The sequence below is a fragment of the Sinohyriopsis cumingii genome, chromosome 8 (assembly GCF_028554795.1).
Source record: "Sinohyriopsis cumingii isolate HCF-2022 chromosome 8, ASM2855479v2, whole genome shotgun sequence".
Classification (NCBI taxonomy): domain Eukaryota; kingdom Metazoa; phylum Mollusca; class Bivalvia; order Unionida; family Unionidae; genus Sinohyriopsis; species Sinohyriopsis cumingii.
Genome location: NC_142968.1, coordinates 56,932,015 through 56,956,913, shown reverse-complemented (window position 1 = coordinate 56,956,913; position 24,899 = coordinate 56,932,015). Strand labels below are relative to the sequence as shown.

Sequence of the window (24,899 nt, the reverse complement as noted above, 5' to 3'; positions counted from 1 at the left end):
TAGCATGTAACTATATTTAAGTAGATAATCTGCAGAGCTCCTGATAAGAACTGAATGCATTAGGTATTTTACTCCATGACTTGGAACTAAAATTTTATTTTTTGAGCAACATTGATGAAGTATACTTGCAATTTTTATGTTAATTTGTTTGTGTAAAGAATGCAGTTTATCAAGGAGCTCTGGACTGAACTGGATTTGTATGCCATTTGTGTATATCTTAAGTTGGGCATTGTGTATCCACAAACATTTGCTTGTCTGTCCTTAACTTTGTGTGTGTATGTGATCTGGATTTTTAATGTAGCTTTAACAATTTTTCAGTCATATCGCTACAATGTCTGCAGTGTGACAGTTTATAGTGATGTTTAGCACTGGGGCATCATGCCGCAGACATGTAGCATCCTGACAACAGGCCAACCAGTCCTAACACTAACCTCTTAATGCTGAGCGGCAAGTAAGGCAGCTGTTAGTACCATTTTTGTAAGTCTTTGATATGATTGGGGAAGGGGGGGGTTGAATCCACGACCTACCTAATCTGAGGCGGACATGCTAACCACTGGGCAACCGGAGCAGTCCCTTAACTTTGTAATGGTTGGAAAGATTTTCATGAAACTTTGCCCTAATATTTATCATAAAAAGAGGGTATGCTACATTTCATAGCCATATCCAGTATATGGCGCAGAAATGAAAAATGTGATTCTGTGAATTTTTTTCTTGTAAGTAGTATAAATGTTGAACCGCTGAAGAGATTTTAATGAAACTTTGGTATTGGATATGAGATCAGTGCTGGATTGTACAGAATATGTGTCACTCTCCTTTCAATAGCAGTTCCAGTGATTTTTGTTATTTCATTGTCAGTTGGGGCAATTTCATTTCCTTGTCAGAAATTGAATCTGAAACAATTACATGGTTAATAAAGAATGTTTTCTGCTATCCACAATGACCGCTATATCAGCGACATTGGCATTTCATTGAAAATATTAAATTCTAAATTATTGCTATTTTGATCACCTTTTGATCAGCATCTCCAAACATTTCTTTTTCTGTATAAAAAAAAATAATCATATGCTTGCAATAGTTTATGCAAAGGTTTAGTTGCATATTGACCTTAGTTACATTCAGGAAAACTTGTAATATCTATACTTGTGTAGAATGAACTGGACCAGGTTTAAATTATGTAATAATTTAAGATATAGGCATAATTTTTCCAGTGGTAGAAGCAGCACCATCAAGATTTTTTTAGAATTTTAAGTGAACTTCTCCAAGAAAAGTAATCAATGATCTGTGAGTTAATTTTATGTTTGTATGCAGTGGCTGGAGGAAATGCTCATATGGTTGGAATGAGGAGAGTGGGAGAGACAGAAGGTGTCCGGCAGTCGCTTGGAAACATTTCACAAAGGGCCACACAACATGATATTGCAGCTTGGAGCCGAAGGATTGTAGTCAAGCCTCTTGATCCAGGAATTCTCAGGTAAAAGAATTTGTAGAGGAATTTATTAATATAGCTTCTTTTCATGGTTGTTTAAGCATCAATAGTAAACAAGATTTTAAAGACATCTATTAATTATGATTTATTTTTTATTTATGATTTTTATTTTGATTTATGTCATTTTACAGGCACACTGCTAGTCCATGGCACAGTCCAAATAACTAGTGCTCCATATAGTCCAAAAATATTTCAGATGCTTTCAGAATCTTAAATCTTTTTACAAGAATCGATTGAGAGCAGTTCAAAAATCATAAATGGTGCATAAAATTGTGGTAGTAAAAAAGAAAGCAGTTATCAGTAAAAGGAATATACTGAAACAAATTAATCTATATGATTTATTTTGGGTATTAAAATTGTAAACAACTTACCCAATAAACTTTTGAACATTAAGTCCTGATTTAAATGAATAAGTCTCACCATCATATCTGTATAAGAAAATGGTGTCAGCTACATTATTAAGATTCTGTGTTAAAATTTTGTGTTTTCACAAGTCAGATTTTGTGGTTCAGGGATGTATGCCCAATTAAGGTTTTGAAGAAACCTTGTTTGGTGTAGAAATCATGAAACATTAGGGATGAGTTTAAACATTAATGTGTGTGATCAAACCATTATTGGAAACTTTAGTAATCAGGTCTAGGATTTAACATTAATTTATTTGTAGTGAGAAGAAATAGTAGATTGAGAAATACAGTAGTCCTGCTGAATCTTTGATAGTCCTTCCCATGAAATGCTGACTGGAAACAACAGAAACTTTACCTGCAGTTGGACTCTTGAAATTAGGAAAAGTACCAGTCAAAATGGAAATTTTCTCATCTATGGCTTGCAGACTAATTTCAGGTCCTCTGTAATGCCATTTTTGTATTGCTTGAGAATTCAAATTCAAACTCAAACTCAGTTGTTCACTATTCACTAGTCATTGACTCTTGTCCCATAATATATTTCTTTGAGGCTATATAACACAGTGGTAATTTGCTTGCTACCACTATACCTTCAGGTTCAATCCTCAAGTTTGATCTGTACATGAATAAGTGGTTGCCCATCTTATGTACTACCTCAAGTACCAATATCCAAATCCTTAGGAGCATGTTTGACACAGATAAACATCCTTATGACAAATCTGTTAGACCTCTTAGGATTCTCACAGTTATTAACTTAGTGTATTGCATAATTTTCAATTGACATAATCTGCATATGGTTATTAACTGTCCCATTTCTAATTATTTTACCCCTGAAACCCAAAATGTTTCCATTTGGGAGTCATAAATACAGCCGGGACTTTACATTTAAGATTAGGTCTGCCCTCTTATTAGTAAAGCATCATACAACTGGAAGCTTCATTTCCACACTGACTTAAATGTGTAAATTAATTTTCATACCTGAATCTGTAATTTTAAAAAATATTCAGTGTTATTCTTGTATTTTACATAACAATATCTTACTAAAATATAATGTCTGATATTTTGTCACTGACACATAAATAAACCAAAGAACAAGGGCAAAATCTTGTATCTTTTAATTAAAGAGACATAAAGCTCTTCAGTGTTCTTTTTACAAATTCATCTATATCATGATACATTAACATCAAGTGCTACTGCAGCAGCGTAATGTTAAACTATTAGTGCTTTTGCATTTAGGTTAGAGCTGTTTCGATTAATCAGGTTGCTTGAGCATCACTCATTCGGCCTATTTGGTTTATTGAGTACGGTTTTTCCATGATGAAATTCCTTTATGGTACCAATAAATTTATTTAATTAATTATTATTACTACTTGGAATTGGAATACCCTCCACCTTCAATATAGAAGTTCCAGTATAGACTGCTAAATTAATTACAATACAAAGAATATTTTGTTTGATTCACGCTTTTTAGCTGGGATTTTTTTCAAATATAATTTTGCCATGATATAAGTGACCCACTTTAAAAATGGCAGCAAAAGTGAAAGTGAACTTTTTGAATTTTCTAGGAGAAACAATTGAAAATGTGGGCCTAATTTGGGTTCCAGAAAAAGGGAGATGGTCTGGCAAATAAACACAGTCTAAACCAGACAAAAGTGATTTGCATGTTGTGCATTAAAGTATACGCATTCATTGGTTAGTAAAAGATGTACACATGATCTTGAACAAAAGCATTTTTGTTTTGATTTTACAATCTTTTCTTGGCAAGCCTTGCCATATTATTTTAAAAAAACAACTTATAGATAAATAAATATTGTTTTGTATTATAATATATGCCAAAAGGGTCAATTACACTGCGTTTACATGCATTTAAAAAAAAAACAGCCTGTAAAAAATGTCAAAATAGGACAAAAATTAGAACAAATGGGAGGTTTTTACATGTTGTATATTCATTTTTAGTTTTAAATGAAATTCAGATAAATTACATAAGTTCAATGTGGTGCCAGCATCTAGTGTTTCTTCTGAGATAATTTTCATCCTAGCAGGCAATCTTATAAATAAAAAATGGTTCAGCTCAAACCAGAAACTGGATGTAATGGTGTTTCTCTATATGAATATGAAATTGTAGAGTCTTTGCTCCGAATGTTGATTGAATGACTCAATGGTACCTACATGTATTATCTTAGCATGTTGAAAATTCCTAAGTTCAAAGTTGAAATTTCTAGAATTTATAAACAAATAAACAATTTTGATAATTTGTTTTTTTATTAACGTTTTTTTTTGTTATAAACAATTGAACACAATTTTGATAATTTCTTTCTATTTTATTCAAAGAAATATAACAAACAGCAATCCTAAAAAATTAAGTGAATAACAATCCTAAATAATTAAGTCCTATTACAAAATCATTGATTATTTACCAGTTAGACCCTAGCAAAAAATTGATGCACTTATTTGATCATTTCTGTCGTGCAGCAGCCATATTTAATAGATTAATAATCAATCATTGATTGATTGGTGTAACCGATGATCGAGCATGAATATTTAACTAATTCCCAATACTAATTGGGGAATTGCACGTAGTACAGATATCAGTGCAGTACATTGTTACAAAAAGTATTAAGATGGCAGTACATGTAGTTGAATTGTGACACCTATGTTATATACATGAACATTGTTATACCAATAATCCACTATATCCTTATTATTTAATTTATGTTTCATTGTTTGTGCAGATGCTGATTATTATGTGCTAATCATAAAATTTTAATGTATAAATGGTATGCAATAACCAGAAGTTTTGTGTGGACTTTGAACAACTTTTATTCATTGCTTCCCATTTTATTTTCCCTGTAGGAAAAGTATAGAGTTTCGACTGGCCATGGCAGAAGAGGAAATGCACAAGTTTCTTCATGAGAGGAAAAAGAAACCACTGGTATTGTATGACGTAAGTATGGTAGTTCGGGGTATCTGAGCTGCCCAGACTCTGACTTGACCTTCTGCAGATGGGCAACTTTTAGAGGTGTATATAAAAAATCTAAAATCTGCTTTATCTCCTAAATAATAAATGGCAATATTCAAATAGGGTTTTATGAAATGTTTTCAAAGATCCAATTAGCAGTTTGATCCTAATGAAATGAAGGAAGCACCCTAATTATTATCATATAGCAGTTGTGACATTAAATCAAACCCACAGTATAATTCTTTTTCAATTTAAATGCTTGGTGTTGTTATATAGAGAAATTCTTAAGTATGTCATGTAAATATTAGCTATTGAAAATTATTTAAGGCTATTTCATTTAGATTCATCTGGATAAAATCATACCTTGAATACCAGTTTCTACTGCTATCCGTTAAAGATATGCTTGTTGTAACTTAGGATTCCTGTTTTCACTTCACCCTCAACTTAATGAAGGTAAATTTAATAGAATAGCCTTTTCACATGCATATTGCATTCAAGTAATTAAACTTTTACCATGAATTCATACATTTTATTGGAATAAATCTCTGTACACACTTGAAAAGAATGGTAATCTGTGAATCATTCTATACAGTTTTGCAAGAAGTCATCTTTGCTAGCCAAGGTTCCGATATATTAACCCCATCTACACCTTGGCAGATTGAGCAGATATTTCTGTGCTTCAGGTCTGTGAATTTCATTTTATGCAGTATCTAATCAAAATTAAGTTGTTTAAATTTGAACACTGTACCTAAATGATTTTGACAAGGGGAGTACAAACTTGAATGGGCTGATAAATAAGCAAATACACCTGTAATGGCTTCTCTCTGGTATGTAGTCTACAAAGTATCCTCTTGAAATCAATTGCCTCCACCATTTTTGGCTGATCTGCAATGTACCGCTATTACACGCTGTTGGTTATTTGGCCTTATGTACTAATGGAGGCAACTCCTGAAATCAATAGATGTTGCTAGGACAAAGTACTAAATTATTTGCTCGATCTTTCAAGGTGTAGATAGGGTTAACGTAAGGAAACCCTGGCTAGCAAAGATGGCAAGAAGTGTATGTGAATGTTTTCATTATTGTCTTCTGACGGTGTTTTTTATGTAACATAGTAGGAATAAACCACTTAATTTATCTTTCAATTGAAGGTGTACATAAAGAGTTATATAGTGTAATCATAAAATTTAAATTGTCATTAAGAGATTTTCATAACTAACTTTGAAACATTTAATTTGTTTAATAAAGTAATAACACATTCAGAGTTCGTGTACAAAAAGCATGATGATGAAAAATCATTAGAAAATGAAACATTTATTTCCATATTCTTGCTTATTTTTGTATTTGATCATATCATCATTATATGTGGGTCATCTAGTTGCTTTGTTCAGTCACAAAATCAGATTAGCTGCTCTTTTGCTGTTGCCATGGAAGCCTTTCTTATGTCACATGACTTGTCAGGGACGGCATGACTTCAGATGTCACATGACCAGCTCAGATATACCTGTTCTGCTGTACTTTGATGTGATTGTCACTATGGTGGGAGGCAGTATTTAATAGCATTTTTTGAGACATCTCTTGTTTCAAGTAAACCAATTCTTGTAAAATAAAGCAATAATACCAGGTTAAAGCCAATACATTTTATCAAAAGAAAACATTAAAAAAAAATTCAACAATTTTCTTTTAAAATTTCATGTGTACCTCACATATCAGGAATTGTTTTAACCATTCCAGTTTGTTTTAATTTTCTGTTTTGAAAATAATTGACTGTAATGTTTAAAATTTGCTGTTATTTTATTCCATTTTGCATGGTTAGACTTTCATGATAAATGGCCAGTTCACAAAAGTGGCACAATTGAACTCAGAAACTCTCTCATCTGCAGTAATATGTTAATATGCCACAGCTTGATGACAAGGATATATCTATTTAAAGCAGGAGATTTCTCTATTGTGTCTTTATATTATATTTAACCTGTGTGTACTTTCTTTCCTAACAGGATTTGTTATAGAACTGTTTTCTAATGCTAGAGTAGATCATGGTCTAATACACACCATATCATTTTCTTATAATACTTTCTGAATTTTACAAATCTCTCATATCATTCAAATATATTTTTGGTTAATTTGCAGTTTACCACTCTCCAGGCCAAAGATCCTAAGATTATTTTTTTTGTTTATTTCACCTGGCTGTAATGGTATGGCCCTGTAATTAATTGTTCATCGACAAGTTCTTGTTGCCACTTGGGAGGCTTTATTCCTGATCCAATTATGTTCGAACTTGCTGAGCTTTTTACCACTCTGGAGGCCATATTTCTAATCCTGTTTTGATAAAATTTGGAAAACAAGCTTGTTTCCTCAATGTCTTAGTGGAGTTTGAGCAACATCCATGCATGTTAATAAGGCAGTCTTGTATCTGATTGAATCTCCTACCACTTTGGAGACCATATATCATGTCTGATTTTGATTAAACATGGTACATTGAATTTTATCATCAAGATCTGAGATGAGTTTGATAAGTTGCAGGGTCCATATTAATTAATGAGGTAATTATTTTATCTAATTGTATGAGTTTATAACCATTCTTGACTTTGATCCTTCGTATCTTAAGATTTTGGTTAAGATTCATAATGACTGTCTGCCATATTTAATAATGAGGTGATGTTGTTTCTAATTGGCTGAGTTTGTCAACACTCTGGACACTATATATTTTGTTCCAAGTTTTATCAGACGTTGAATATAGATTTCAAATGATTTAGATAATGAGCATGATCAAGGTATATTGTATATTAATGAAATGATCTTGCATCAGATTGGCTGAGCTTGCTAACACCCTAATGACTATATTTCTGATCTGATCTTGAGTATATGCTGATTGAAAAATATCTGTAATGAGTGAGATCATGCATCATATTTGCAGTGCTTGTTGACCTTCAAGAAATTGTTTTTGTTAGGATTTTGATTTTAAAAAAAAGGTAAATGGACTTGCATCATCAAGATCTTGGATGAGTATGCTTACTGGGATTGTCCATGCATATTCTTGAGGTGATTTTGAATCTGATAATTATGTGCTTGTCAACAGTCAAGTGACTTTGTATCTTATCATATTTTCGTCAGATTTGTTTAATAATCTTATATCATCAAGATGTTGGATGAGTTTGATTTGCTGTGAGCTTGATACCACTGTGAAGACTGAAGTTTTCTCAGGTTTAATAAATTCGCTTATATTGTTATGCTTTAGACTGATTCTATAATAAGTGAGATGTGTGCTGAAGAGATTTGCTTCTGATTGGTTACACTTTTTACATTCTAGAGATTTCAGCTGATTTTCATCGAACTTATTAAATTATGAAAATTAAAAGCTTTAGAACATCAAGCTCCTAGATGAGTAAGATTTGTGTCTATTAATTACATCTTTATCATCCAACTCTGGTAAAATAGGTGAAAATGAAATAAAAGGTTGGCAAAATGCATATGGCTGTGTTCTTACAATTCTGCATAAGCCTGCTTAGCAAAATGTTGGACTGATAGGTTGTGTAAGACATGTGATGTAAACCCTGCCTGTTAAAATTGAAAGTGTTGCTTGCCCATTTGACTCTTTGGCTTATTTCTTTAAATACTTTACCTGATCATAATATTTAGGACATACATCATCTCACAAATCCAATCCTCCCAATCTAAACAGGATGTTAACCATGTATTTTGGCTTCCTGTTAGCAATAATATTTTCTTGCCAAGATAAAATGAGAGTGGCCTTTCCTTGGACAGAAGGACTGACACCAACTTATGTCATTTGCCAGTCACTGCATCTACATGTGACTTGTCACTATGATTTTTCAAGAGGTCTTTTGGGTGCTTTCAGATTTGTGCCTTTACATAAATCACAGTGATCCTTACGATTATTTCCCTATAATAGGGAAATATACTCCATTTGTTTGCACACGCACACATGCCTCAATAGAGCTGGATGTATAAAGCAAGCTTCATGTGATTCCATGCATCTTTCTGCATGGTACTCTGTAGTGCCAATAGTCCAAATCATTTTGATGGATTGTCTTGTTGAAACCAGGTAAATATTATGGTCTTGGCTGAAGGTATATGTATTGACCAATCACTTTGTTCCCACAATTTTTTAGATTTTGCTCTATTTTGTGATACCTTAATGCAGTATAGAATTTAATCTCAATAATGCAATTAGTTCTACAGTTGTCTTGCTAATTTTTTATGGATTACTGTGAAAAATAGTACTAATTATGGTCATCATCAAAATTGGACATAGTGATAAATCTTTGTGCACCTATAAATTTTTTTACTTAAAAGTTGTTCCATTTTTTAACAGAGCTGGGTGCAATGTATGAAAATATTTTGGGATAACAACTACTGCAGTTTTTTTAGTAGACTGCAGTGGAACATGTACATGTAGTCATCATCAGAAGATATGCATGTAATCATTGTACTCACAGTTTTTCAGCAAGAGTTATGTGCTGCTTCTTAATATTGATTCATCTCCATCATGGTGTAGATGTATTACATGGGAAGGCCAAAGATATTTATGCAAGCAGATTGTTCACCATTCCTCTAATTGTACCATGTTTGTGGTGTTGCCCAGTATCCCCATTTTTTTTCTAGCCATGCCAGCAATGAATAGACTATTAGGCCAGTATTGACAAGATATGGTGAACAGCAGGGATAAATCATGGTCAGCTCATCACTGTTTGCAAATCAAGGTATTGGCTATGATGACTTCAGCTAGCCCCATATCTCATCAGCTTCAGCTCTGACACAGTTTTGACCTTCCCCTAGTGTCGTTAAGACTGGGTATGGTGATCCATCTTTCCAGCATTCCAAGTCCCTAACTCAGATACAGACAGCATCTTGCAATCAGTCACACCACTTCAAGCCCTGGTCCTCTTGATGATGCATAGCCTGACTCTAACCAGTGTCCCACAATATCCAGTATGTAGGCATATACATCAGTACCCATTTCCACAATACCAGGTACCCATCTCACACTTTTACACCACTCAGAGTGAATACAAGGAGAGCACAGTTTCATGTCATTGATGGACATCAATCTGGTTCATCATCCCAAACTTGCAGCTATCCCATTTGGATGTCACTACCACTGCAAGAAGTTTCTTTGTCAACCCACATCTCTGATTCGAAGTTTGTTTGCATGCCCCCTCCTCTCTATTCAATCTGATGATGGATGTCCTGGAAAGACTCAAACTACTGCACATACATTGAAGAAAGTTTTAACTTCTTCCACAGAGTTCTGTTCTCCTGCACCTGCTCTGTCAATGACCACTTACAGAACTCACACATCCATTGTTCTTTTAACTAAGAAAGATCCACCTTCATAAAGCACAGATACTAGCTATGCTTTGTATTCCTTATCAAAATCCAGTCCGATTCAAACCCACCACTTCATTCATCTGGGCATAAAGTTCACAGACTCTTTTAATTGAATTTGTCTCCTTCAAGAATATGTCTTGAAGACTGTGTCAGTGGTGTTTTTCCATCTACTTGAAGCATCACATTTTTGCTTACTATTTCTTGACTACTTGTCTTGTGTCTTCTTAATGTAGTCAAGGATCTTCTCAGTTTGGACTACTTGTTGATGATACCCTTGCAGATGATCTCAGTTTGGACTACTTGTTGATGAGACCCATGCAGATGATCTCAGTTTGGACATCTTGTTGATAAGACCCATGCAGATGATCTCAGTTTGGACTACTTGTTGATGAGACCCATGCAGATGATCTCAGTTTGGACTACTTGTTGATGAGACCCATGCAGATGATCTCAGTTTGGACTACTTGTTGATGAGACCCATGCAGATGATCTTAGTTTGGACTATTTGTTGATGAGACCCATGCAGATGATCTCAGTTTGGACTACTTGTTGATGAGACCCATGCAGATGATCTCAGTTTGGACTACTTGTTGATGAGACCCATGCAGATGATCTCAGTTTGGACTACTTGTTGATGAGACCCATGCAGATGATCTCAGTTTGGACTACTTGTTGATGAGACCCATGCAGATGATCTTAATTTTGGACTACTTGTTGATGAGACCCATGCAGATGATCTCAGTTTGGACTACTTGTTGATGAGACTTATGTAGATGATCTTAGTTTGGACTACTTGTTGATGAGACCCATGCAGATGATCTCAGTTTGGACTGCTTGTTGATGATACCCATGGAGATGATCTGTTTGGACTGCATGTTGATGAGACCTAAGCAGATGATCCATAAATCCCACTACAACTTTGCCCACTAGACCAGATGATTAAAAGTTTGGACTACACAAGGTTTTTGTCTCAACTATTGTAAGAATGTGTCATGGCTTACAATGGACATTCTACTGCAGGATCATTTACCAAAAATCTTGATACTCAGATGCCAGCACAGTTGGCTGGGGTTTCGATCTCCTGCCCTCTTTTGAAGAAGTGAGGTAGGCTTGGTAGCACTCCATGCACAATTAATTTTTACAAGATGAAAGTCATTGTAAAGGCTTTTTGATCATGGTGGAATACAAATCCACATTGAAATCACCCATATCCCAAGCAGGCTTAACATCCTTGTGGACTCACTGTACAGATAGAATTAACTGATTCATACAGAAATCATTCTGTCATCCATCAATCTTCAATCAAATATATGCCCCTTGGACCTCTTTGTGATGATGTGTTTAGTTAACTCCCAGCCTTTATCTCACCAGCCCCAGATTTCATAGTCTAGACAGCCATTGTCCTTTCACAGAACTTGGACAGTCTCAGTGCACTTTTCTTCTGACACCTTTGACTCACAAGGTCATTCAGAAAACAAGGGAATCCAAGTGGTGAACAATCCTTTTTGTTTTTGCCCAAAGTGACCAAGTGGTCTAAGATGCTCATCATTACAGGTCACTGATATATCACCTTCATCCATGTAAGTTTGAATTACTGCTTTTCTAGCATGGGTATGTGGGAAAGCTTCCTCCACCAAATATATTGGCTGCAATGTACCTTGTGTCGAAAAATGGTGTTAAACCTACCAGACAAAACCAAATTGATCCTGATCATTCCCCTCAAATGAGTACAATCTTGAATCAGTGACATCTGGTATCTTGCAGCAGAGATTCCTTGGAAAATCCGGGCCTACTCACCACTTTCTGGAACAAAAGCTCTTGCAGATTTTCCTGGGAAACCCAAAAATGTTGACCTTACATGCCTGGTTGATATCCAACAAGCACTTGGATGCATATCAGCTCATGAAGTGGTGACAGTCACCACCAGAATAACATTTGAGTGAAACTTCTCACTGACCAACATCACTTAAACTTTGGGATGGACATCTGAGATGACGTTTAGTCTGTTTTTACATAGATGACCTTGTGAAACCTGTATTAGCAACACAAGAGACTACCCTCCCCACTCACTTATAGCTTATATTGATGTGGGTTACTCAACTCTAACTGGATTTGCACATGAGTGAGAAAAAATAATTTCTACACAACATCCATTCATTGACCTTTGCTAACTCTAGCCCATAAACTATGGGACAAAAGGATTAAATCTATCAAGCCTTTACGTCTGCTTCTATTGTATTATGATTGGTTAATGTAAATGAAGAAGAAACTGTTGTTTTTGTTTTTCAGTAAATTATGTTTCTTTGATAATACTTAACCAAACATAAAACAGGCATTCCCTCTCAAGTCCTCCACTAAGTTTCGTTTCCTGGAAGAACACGTGCTTCTGCTTCATTTGTAACTGATAGACGATGGGATTTGGCACCATACTCTTTAATGAAGGGGAGAATGCTCTGATTTTTATTTTTATAAGCTGATGAGATTTTGCACTTTAATTGCTAAAACAAACCAAAAGATGTGAAGTCATTTTTAAGGTTAGATGACTGGATTTGTGAGGTATTCCCCTTACATATTTTGATCAGGCAAGTAAGATTGAAGAACCTTTTTTTTTCCAAAACAGGTTTTTTAAGAATTACTTTTTAGCTGGAAATAGGGCTATTGGAGTGACTGATCATTGCCCCTTTTTGCAAACGTTTGTAACAGTTGGGACTGGTATACTACAGTTTCCACAGACATTTTATATAAGTTAAATGACATATCAGTAACATACTTAACTTTCTTGTACATTGACAACTTCATTATGCATAACATAGATACACTTATACATTGATAACATTATTTTATTTTTATAGCATTGATTAATTACATCATTTCATCACAAGCACATGGACGCAAGTTCATTTTCTTTATCATATTCATATACTTTGACATACTCTGTTCTAGAGGTACAAGTGTACTCATGTAACATATCTGCAATTTCATCAGTTCCTGAGAGTATATTCAAAAATGTAATATTTTCTCATCTATGTAAAGCATAGGTAAGACACACTGATTGCTTTTCCAACAAAGCTAAGTTAGCTAACTTTCTGTGAGTTTTATTCAACATAATTGGTGTAATCATCTTGGAGGGTACTATTCACCAATGGCAAAAACAGGTCACAGAAGTCTACTTTTTCTCACTGGTGGTTGTGTTAAGTTTTTCATTGAGTTCCATTTATCGGAAACTTATTTTATGTATTCATAAAGCTTAATTGGTGTATTCATCATGAATGGTAATACTCACCACATACCACAGTAGTCACATTTTAATGTTTAGTGATATTGTAGAGTTTTCACATTTAGCTTCTATTTTCTTACTTTTGTTGTATGTGCAGTCATGAATTGTTTATTTTGGATGGTACAGCTTACCATGGATAAATGTAGGTCACAGTGACCTATGTATCATGCTCATATTATATTTTCCAATTACATTTCTCTGATACTGTTGTATATACAGTTGTAAAACTTGCTTTATAATTTTAAAGTTGTGCCAAATTATTGGATGAAACTTTATTACTTCTGCATTGTCAAATATATTATTATATATTATTTGCCACAATAGGGTCCAGATCTTGAAAATATAGGTCACAGTTTGATAATATAATTTTATATCACAATTTTCTTTTGGCATGGTAATGTTGGATCGTTTAAAATTAGGTATGTAACTTCATAAACTAGCATGTCATAATTAGAAGTTACATTAAGGACCACATTGGGTTTCTGTCTCATTGCTGGGAGTATTTATTATATACCTATCAAGTTTCTACCCCAGAATAAACTAGAAACATCAAATCCCAAAGTAGGAAAATGACCTTTTTAGATTCCATATTACCATACTCTCAAGTTGGGCTGGAACTGCTTTATTCTCAAAGTTGGCCTGATTCAAATGAACAGGCATAAACTACTATGCTGTAGTGTTACTTGACATGCAAAAGGAAATAAGTAACATATCTGCAGCAAATCCTTATAATCAGGTTCCAACAATTTGTTCAATCCCACTTTAAATAACTGTCTAAATAATGCCATTTTTTCCATGCCACGTCCCGTTTGTAACCTCTCACAATGTCCTGCTTGAAATGATTAAAATGCTATCAGTGGTACTTTGAACAGGAACTTCCTTAGTTATCGGCTGGTGAACTTTTCTGTAATGTAAAATTTAGCAACTGCACAATAGCTGTAAATCACATATACAACTCTGTTCTCCCCATGCATATAGGAACTCTTATTATTAACAGTGATAGTAGTGAATATTTCTGGCTATTAAAAAAATTTGGTTTATGACTTAAGTTGAAGTTCATATCAGAAAGGTTAAAATTTTAAGCAATTTCTTTTCTTTTCAGTTACGTTTTGGGATTTTAGCTAAAACTTGATAGGTATATATTAAAAATATCATGTCCCATCAGCATACGAAAAATTCTGATAGAGACTCGGTGATTTGTGTCTAGTCATGAGCTGGATTTTCTGATAGTGATAACTCAACATGATCTTATGTTGCTGTGATTTATATATATATATATATATATATATATATATATATATATATATATATATATATATATATATATATATATAGGGGCCCCAAGTGGTCTAAAGCGCTCTCTGTTACGGACCACTGCCATCTTACCTCTGTCTGTGTGGGTTCGAGTCTTGGACAGATTCGGCCAATGTGGGTATGTGAGAAAGCTTGCCAGTAGCTTGTCGTGGGTCAGTGGTTCTTTCTGGGGTTTTCCCGGGTTCTTCCTCCACCATTAATAATGCCCGCCATGTATAGCCTATCATGTGCTGAAAAATGGCATTAAACCCAACAACAACAATATATATATATATATATATATATATATATATATATATATATATATATATATATATATATATATATATATATATATATATATATATATATATAAAATCAGTTAAAGGTGTGTCCTTTAACCAAGGTCTGGGTTACATGTAAGTATTTTAGGTTTCAGTCAGATTTGCCCACTTAATAACTTTAAGCTGTTTTTAAACAATATGATGATGCCTGGTGTAATTATATATTGTCACTAGAAGATGTGTTGGATTGCATGTGTGGTGTCTTGTCCTCAAGTTGAAGGCCACCAGTCAGTATTAATATTGTTTCTTTTTTATATCATAAAGCTGAGATACAGATATGAATCATGATGCACTTACGCTTCTCACTTTGATACCATCTCTTGTATCATAGTCACAATTTTGTCTTCAGGTCAGGGTAGCTGATAACTCTTTTGCCCCATTTCTGCACTTTTCCTTTAATGCATTTTGAAACAGGGCAATCATGGTTACTTTCCATTTCTGCCTAGTAACCTGCCATCTTTGTCATAAAGGTTATATGTCAGGTTTCATTATTGTGAACTTTTGTGACTGGCTATGATAGCCTGGGGACAAAAATTCACTGAAGTTGCATGCCTCATTTAGCTCTGTGGTTGGGAAACACGATAGGTTTATTCATTTTGGATGGTACTACTCACTGTGTGGAAAAGAAGGTCATTTTTACTTGCTTTTCACACTAGTGACATTTGAAGATTTTTGGATTATGCCACAGCAGAGCAGGTGATACATAGCATTGTCTTTTGACTTTTATTGTACTTTTCACACTTTCTCTGAGCAGTGTACTGTAGTTCTCCCTTTATAAGCCAATATTTTACTATAAGCTCTTTCCACCATGTCTACATGCATAAGAAAAAGTATTTAGGAATTTTTCTAACATGATTGGGAATGGGCCCTGACCCATCATTTTGGTAGAGATATTAAATATTTTGAAAAGAAAACTGGAAGTAAATTGCTGCAATTCTGAAAAAAATTGTTTCTTTCAGACCAGGGCCCATTTTTGGCTCCTGTGACCCATAACAAATTACAATTATTCTGATGATAGACCCACCCACTTTTAAAAATAAAAGTGTACAAGTTTGGCCTTTTTGTGCTTATCATGGGAGAAAATTCTTTAAGCTTTAGCACTTGCTCTCGTTTCATAGCCAAGCTTTTTGTTATAGTCTAAATAGAACTCACTGTATCACATAATGCATAAATCTAACACCACATCTCATGGTTTGGTTCAAATGTTTGCAGAATAACAAAGCTAATGAATTTCATATATGTCTTAAAAACTTGTAAATAAGATGATCACCAGGAAAAGAACTACAAAGGCATTGTCATTTCTTTTTTTAATTCCACATAGTACACAATATATAAAATATGTTAAGCTTAAATGTGGAGGAAATTATTGTAAATAAGGTAAATTTTTATGAAGTTAAGATTTTTTTATAATGAAAAAACAGTTATGCAGATATGATTATTGGGTTGAGTGGCTTATGCTGTAGAAGTGCTGTAGGTCCTTTGGACTTGTGTTATAAATTTGTTTAATTTCCATTACATTTCTCAGTATTGAAAAGGATATCTTGTTTTGCTTAGTAACCACTTTAGTTTTGTATATTTACTCTTATGATCAAATCACTGATTCATGGTAGCTTAAACTGTCTTAATGCTGATTTTTGTTATCCAAATATGTTTACAAATAAATGTTGAACAGATCAGTGATTGTGCAATATAAATCTTTTGTCAAGTATCACTAATTTATCATTGTAATTTGTTTCCTGCAGTGTGAATCAAGTGATTCAGGAAGCTATATGAAAACCAGGAAGAAGAAAAGAGCGAACCACACATATTCAACAAGAGCAGTTGAGGCAGAGGAAACGAGTGTTAACAGGCTGACGAGGAGAGCCCTCTATGATACAGAAGAGGTAAAAAGTTAAAGAGGATAGCATGATTTAAGGATTTCTCTAATGTTAAATTAATGTTAACTGCATGGCTTGAAAAGATGTGATCATTACATTATGACATCACTGATATGAATCTAATTTCATAGTGCTATGAACTCTTGTAAAGCATAACAAAATGACATGGCTGTGACTTCTGTCCTTTATTAAATAAAAGAGAAAAATGCTTATACAGATTTTTTAAAACTGGAATAAGAAACTCAAGAAAGAAAATAGTACAGCAATTATATGAAGAATATTTTTAGTTTATATTGTTTATTTTTATTTGTTCAGGAACCAGAGGCAGAAGCCGAGGAAGAGAGTGAGATACAGATGTTTGATGGATGGGGAGATAGTGCTAGTGATGGGTAAGCCACAAAGGAAATTATCTCAGTATTTATTGCATATGCAAATACAGCTGTTTCCTTTATGTACTAAAAGAGGAATGCCTGGTACAGATCAGTATTCTGTTATTGTTTCTCCCATTGGAATCATGTTCACTAGTGTTGTCTGATGAGCATTGTGCCCAAGCAGAAACCACTAGAACTCACTAAACGACTCTAAAAGAGCAGTTCCCTGAGAAGTCAATAATATATTAAGTATTTCACTTAACATAAAGTGATAATCATATATGAAATTGGTGCTGTATTGATTGTAGTTTGGGTATTATATCTCACAGAACTCAAAAGTTAGTACTCGTATGTGCTATTTGTGATGTATTCTTTATAAGTCTGATCACATGACATGGACCAATTCATATTAACATTGGATAAAGATTTATATCTACAAGATTTATTATAAGTTAACAATTTAAATGTGTTATTTTATGAAATTAGAACCAGTGCTATTAGAACAATATTTTGTTACTTGTATAGTGAAGTGTTTCTCACAGCCTCTCCTTTCCAGGGCTAGTGAGGAGGAGGTTACTTGCATATGGCCTCTCTTACACTATTGTGTCCACAGTGGCATCTTCATGCTGGGATCCCTGTTTTGACAGAGCATGCTGTGTGGCATGACCGAGTTAACAGTGGTGTAACTGTTTGGGTAGACTGGGTTAGTTAGCCTTGGCAACCAGTCTAAGAGAAGATAAACTCTTGACTCCAAACCCAGGTAGATGGAGCTCGTTAGCCTTCTCAAGCAGTTCGTCTAGGGGAAGGAAACTCCGATTCCAAATGCACCAAGTCCCAGCCATTGGATGATGGCTTCGCTGCCTTGTGGATATCTTTGGGAGAAGGAAAGGCTACGTGAGTAAACCCAGACAGAAAATCCGGAGTGGAGCCCTTAAGGTGGCTGGGTGTCAACTACGCCTTCCTTTTGGCAGCTCCTGCATCCAGATTGGTGCCAAATGTCGAGCTCAGCATTCCTTTGTAGCCCACCAGTAAGGACAAGAAGGGGGATCCTGACATCTGGGCAGCCCAGGACCTCCATACACCATGCCCGTGCTTGCACCCTGGAGAGGCCACTCCAGTCTTGCTACTGAATGAGGAAACAACACGAAAGCTGGCAGTCTATGGATTATAAGTCCCACCCGATTGGCATAGGGTAGGGGTGCCGTGGGTCAGCTGTAATGGTTGGAGGGATCATTATGTCCCACTGGCTGACTACTGCCAGCCTCAAGCCAGGTAGCCCTGGTCAGTAAGGTGTTGACCCACCAATGTCTGCCCGCTCCAGTAGGTGTCTGGAGCTCAGTGTTTTGTTCAGCATGACATGCAGATGGAAATTCCACACCAGACAAAAGAAACAAGAAACCAACAAAGAAGACTCCTGCTCTTCGATTCACAAGCTGGAACATGTGCACCAATGTGCACATGCATCTCTGACAACCTCAAGGAAGTGGACAACACCAAGAAGACAGCCATCATCAGTAGAGAGTTCACCAGACAAAATGCCAGCATAGCTGCTCTCCAGGAAACCAGGCTCGCATCTAGTGGCTCCCTCAGAGAGGAAAAGTACACCTTCCTCTGGAAGGGTTGAGAAACTGAGGAGTCCCACCATCATGCAGTGGGCTTCACCATCAAAAACACCCTTCTGGCCTCTGAGCCTCCCTCAGGCGGCACTGAGCGCCTCTTGTCCATCTGCCTTACCACTGCTGCAGGTAATGTCAACATCCTCAGTGTCTACGCTCCCACCCTCACATCTTTAGAAGACACAAGGGATCAGTTCTATGGGCAGCTGGATGAATAGATCAAAGGATGCCCCAAAGATGAACCACTATTCCTCCTCAGCAACTTTAATGCCAGAGTAGATGCGGGCCACGAGTCATGGCCTACCTGCCTCAGACATCATGGCACTGTAAAGACCAATGAAAATGGTTAGAGACTGCTGGAGCTGTGCATCTATCATGACCTGTGCCTTACAAACACCTTCAGGTGTAAGCCACAACACAAAGTGTCATGGAAACACCCAGGTCTCATCACTTGCACCAGCTCGAATTGGTCATCACCAGGCACTCTGCCATTAACAGCATCCTCTCCACCAGAACCTACCACAGTGCAGACTGCGAATCTGACCAGGCCCTCATGAGCAGAAAGGTGCACCACACACACTATACTGCCCAAAACGTTTTACAAGAAGAACGGCCCAGCCAGGACTAGTTCAATGCACACCTTTCAAGGATGGAACCAATAATCAAGGACAAACAAAAAGCCTTCATAGCTTTCAAAAAATGCCCTAATGAACAGACGCTTGCTGCCCTTAGAAGTGTCTGAAGCAACACCCAACGCATCACTTGACAGTGCACGAATGAGTACTGGCAGCAACTGTTTGAAGGAATCCAGTGCAGTGCAGAGTCTAGAAATATCCAAGGTATGTACAGTGGCAACAAGAAGGCTCTAGGCCCTACAGTGAAAGGGGTAACCCCCTGAAATCTCTGATGGGAGAGAAGATCGCCAGACCAGGAGCAACAGATGGCCAGATGGGTGGAGCACTACTCAGAGCTATACTCCAAAGAAACGTCAGTCATCGATGCGGTCCTTTGCAACATAAAGAAACTGCCCACCATGGAGGAGCTTGGCAAAGTGCCCACCTTAGAGAAGCTCAGCAAAGCAGTTGACTCCCTTCCAAACGACAAAGCATCAGGTAGTGACAGCATCCCATCCAAAGCTATCAAATGTGGGAAACCAACATTGCTTCAGCCACTGCACGATTTACTCTGTCTTTGCTGGGAGGAAGGAGCAGTCCCCCAAGACATGCATGACACCACAATTTACAAAAACAAGGGCAACCACAGTGACTAATAATTATCGAGGGATCTCACTCCTGAGCATCATTGGCAAAGAGTACACCCGCATCATACTCAACAGGCTGCAGCTGCTCTCAGACCATGTGTACCTGGAATCCCAGTGCGGCTTCAGAGAAGGCACTTCTACAGCAGACATGATCATCTCCCTCCAACAACTCCAAGGAAAGAGCAGAGAGCAAGTTGAGCCACTCTACATGATGTTCATCGACCTCACCATCCTGGCACAACTGGACTTGGAAGACCAAAGTGAGGTCGGTACTCATCAGGGAAATGCTCTTTGCAGATGACACAGCTCTTGTGACCCACACCGAGGATGCCCTCCAGAGACTGGGAGACCATTTTACTGATGCCTGCATACAGTTTGGGCTCACCATTAGCTTAAAAAAGACGCATGTCAGCATGCAAGATACCACCATTGTCTCTTCCGTCAAAATTGACCGTGTCACCCAGGAAGCAGTCAACAACTTTACTTACCTGGGGTCATCTATCAGCATCACTCTCTCTCTCTCGTGATGAAGAACTGGACAGAAGGCTTGGAAAGGCAAACACCATCATTGCACAACTAACAAAAGGGTGTGGGAAAACAACACGCTGATAGAGCATACCAAGCTCCAAGTCTACCAGGCCTGTGTTCTCAGGACCCTTCTATATAGAAATGAGACCTGGAGCACTTACATGAGGCAAGAGCGCTTGCTCAACTCCTTCCATATACAGTGCCTAAAACGCATCCTGAAAATCAGCTGGCAAGACCGTGTCCCACACAGTGAAATCCTGCAGCATGCAAGTATCCCCAGCATGTACTTCCTGCTGAACAAACGCCACCTTCGATGGCTGGGACACATCCGATGCATGGAGGATGGGAGGCTGCCAGTGGACATCCTATATGGACAGCTGGCCACTGGCACCAGAAGAGTCAGCCGCCCCTCACTCCATTTCAAGGATGTGTGCAAGAAGGACATGAAGGCATGCAACATTTCACCCGACGGTTAGGAAGTGCAGGCCAAGGACTGAGTCACCTGGAGACTGACATTAAGCAAGGGCATAGCAGTAGCTGGTGTGTGGAGAGGGAAGCTGGCAGCAGAGAAATGTGAGAGAAAGAAGAGCACATCAGCAATCCCAGCAACTCAGACTTCCCATTATGTCTGCACCAACTGCAGTAGGGACTGTCACTCATGCATAGGCCTGCACAGCCACAGCAGACAATGCCAAAACCCCAGAGACAGACAACACTCCAAGGGTGCTATTCGCATGGTCTGTTGAGACTGAGCTGCCAGTGATGATGATATTATAGAATCTGGGCTGCTTGACTAAGGGTCAGGGACTGGGCTGCAGGAGTGATAGGGCACAAGTCATTCTTGCCCTCTACATCAGTGACCAGTGCTCAAACTAGTCAGCCCAAAAAAAAGTGACTTCAATCACTTTTTTGGTCCAGAGTCACCTTTTTAGTGTATCTGATTTCCATTTCACTTATTTGAATATTACCACCAGCGAAATAAGGCTCAGAATACCTTACCTTCCAGTTTGGCAGTGATCCTATATGATTACTGATACACCTTATCTGGTTTTAACACCAAGTGAACATTGGCTAATATCCTGTGTACAACATATTAACAGCCATGACCCATGTGACTCAGTCATTCTCAGATCAATAACCTGCATATAGCCTCATTGATCATTTTTGTAGATGAATGTAATTACCAGCTTGACCCCTTAAGTAATCATTCACTGCCTTGCATTCTGGTTTTAAATGGCAAGATGATTTGATGATACAGGATTAATTTAAGTAGATGTTTCTGGTCTTAATTGCTTTATTCCAAAAGACAAGATATTGAAATATCCACAGCAATAGCCATACACAAGATTGTCTGTATAATGTAACTTTATTTCTTGATTAGAAACAACCAGAAAACTGGCCCATATAACAAACACACAGGTTTTTCATTTAATAATACGTTATAAAATAAATGTGCATCACTGCAGTTTTTAATGTCAGAACATTTGTAAAGCATTTTCTTGTAATCAATCAAAAATATCTCAGCTGACAGTAAAGAGTTTATATATATATATATATATATATATATATATATATATATATATATATATATATATATATATATATATATATTAGATAAGAAATACATATTTGCAAATAAAAAATTATTTCCACTTTATTTCACCATTTGTTCTCCCTCATTCTCACTTCTTCCATTTGTTTGATGCCTTCAGATGGCAAGTGGTCAGGGTCATAGTGATGAAAACAAGAAATTGTTTTGGCATAGTAATTCTTGATCTAGATCATGTACCATGCGTATAGTTTGTGTTGGACTTGCACTTAGGTATGGAAGATGCTGGTTGACATCAAGGTATAATTGATAATTGACTTCATAATTGAACCAAAGGTCATGGTCATTGAAACTTTTGGTCAAAACTATATAGTCAGCCATGCAGAGGCCTATTAAATATGATGCATGCATATTAATGAACTATTCTTTATTCTCTTTTTATCAGAATAGAGAGCATTTTTCCTATTTTTCTGATCCTAGTCTGAGCCCATTGTAACTATTGATAAGCAGTCACAACCACATTGGTATCTAGCATCCTCATTTGTGATATCATTTCAAATTTATGTTGGATTTTGTTAGTTTAACATATTTGTAAATAAGTTTTTTAATTTTTTAGTAGCAGTAAGTATATTTTATAATTCTGTTTCAGATCTTCATATTGTTTGGTGTGAATAATAGTTTAATCTGATGTTATTTTACCTTGTGGATCCTGCTATCTGTCTGTTTATCCTCAGTTGCTTGGTAGAGATTGCCAAACTTGTTATATAGGTTGCCATATGTTAACCAACATTGGTAGAGGTGTAATTTATGCTAATATTCCCTTCAGTCCCTATAAGAGACTCGAAGGTTAAGTTTCTCAAAATTGCTAATACTATGATATTTTGAATTTATTTTGAGCAAACATTATACATGCAGTCAAAACAAATTAGAAACATTTGGGTCCATTAGATTGATGGGTGAATATATACTAGAAAGTATTTGCATTTGCCATTGAGAGCTATGAAAAGTATCTCTGGTTGGTGTCACATATATGATTTATAATTAAAGATGCTTTTTTAATTATTTGCATACAATAGCAAGCAATGCTCAGTTTTGATTTGAAGCAACTTCTTTTGCATTCTATATTCATGTTATATGTATCATATTTTTTTCTATATGCATGTCAACAGGAATAACAATTGTAAATAATTGATCTTGCTCTACCCTACAATGTACTGTACTTCCATGAGGGAGGATAAATGAAATATTATATTGCCATTTTGTTTACTTAGGTTCAGTAGAAGACAATATCATTTTAGAACTACTTAAAAAGTCCAAAGGACTCCACAGAACAACAAGAGCTTAAAAAAATTGTGTTGTTGGCTGTGTTCATATTGAATTAGTCCCAGGGCAAAAGCAATTTTTTTTGCGGAGATAAAATGAAAAATATTACTTTTACATATCAAGACAGGTTTGGTGTCCTTTACATACTGGAATCTGCTTTGCCCCAGTTGTACAGATTTCAGGTTTTAATATTAAATTTTCACTAAAATATAATTTCTTAAAAACAAACACCGTTATTGTTGATTAAGCCTTTTTGTATCTTGAGTGTTGGGTCTAGTTTTATATATAAACTCTACTAATTTGACATTTCTTAAAAATGATACACCTTAATTTCTTGGCAGTATATCTTGAATTGTGAGGTCCAATTATTATATATGCTGTATGTATAATATGGTACACAGAACTCAGGATAACTTTGCTTTGACTGTTTTTGTTATTTTCTATAGAGATACAAGTGAATACTCTGATTGGATGGGTGACACTGGGTCCAACTTACAGCCTCCAACACGTACCTCAAGACGTGTCAAGAAAAGAAAAAGATATTCCTCTTCAGAAGAATTGGAAAGTGACAGTCATGAATCAAGAGAGTCACGGTCCAAAAAATCTAAGAAGAAACCACCCGCCAAGAAGAAGAAACCTCCCAATAAGGTTAAATTTGTAGTAGATATGCAATGTTTATATAAATTTTGGATTTGCACAATTTATGTTGTGCTCTTCACCACTTCAGCAATGTTAATTCCATTTTATCATGTGGTACCATATTGTGTCAAGTTTGTGATTGCTACAAATCAGTTAGAAAGACCCAATGAACACTGATGAATTTCTGAAGTTAGAATGACCCTTACCAGATTCACAAATTTAAGTACTTATAACAAATATTTGTAAAAGCACAAAAATGGATTCCAATCAAAATTTACAAAATTGAATTCATTGTAACAGCTGATAAACATCAGATGTCATCAAAGTCTCACATCCACTGAGGCCCATCAGAAAACCACAAGTTGCACTTTCAGCTTAAAATCAACATTTCTGAAAACTTGCAATTCATCCATTGTTCACATGCTTGCAGCTGATGGGCTTTGATTTTACATTACCTAGGAAATCTGATTAATAACCTGAAGGAGTTTAAGAGATCTTCATTTCTGGATCTTTATGTCTTTCGTGAACATCATGTACTGCTCCTTTTTTTATTTTAGTCTTGACCAGATTTTCTACCATTTACTTTTATAGTGCAACATTTACATCATGAAAAGAATTATTTCATATCA

General features: G+C 36.0%; 1 protein-coding gene across 3 annotated transcripts in view; it reads left to right on the top strand.

Annotated features, from left to right (window-relative positions):
• The window catches only part of LOC149793585 (bromodomain and WD repeat-containing protein 3-like), a 108,333-nt gene that overhangs the window by 30,817 nt on the left and 52,617 nt on the right, over nt 1–24,899 (top strand). For 2 of the 3 annotated variants that reach the window (XM_089967544.1, XM_089967543.1), the window contains exons 17-21: nt 1,309–1,468; nt 4,738–4,828; nt 16,849–16,989; nt 17,299–17,372; nt 24,078–24,279. In XM_089967544.1, coding sequence (XP_089823670.1) covers nt 1,309–1,468; nt 4,738–4,828; nt 16,849–16,989; nt 17,299–17,372; nt 24,078–24,279 — 668 coding nt within the window. The remainder of the gene's footprint in view (nt 1–1,308; nt 1,469–4,737; nt 4,829–16,848; nt 16,990–17,298; nt 17,373–24,077; nt 24,280–24,899) is intronic. The other variant, XM_089967545.1, reaches the window with a different exon arrangement.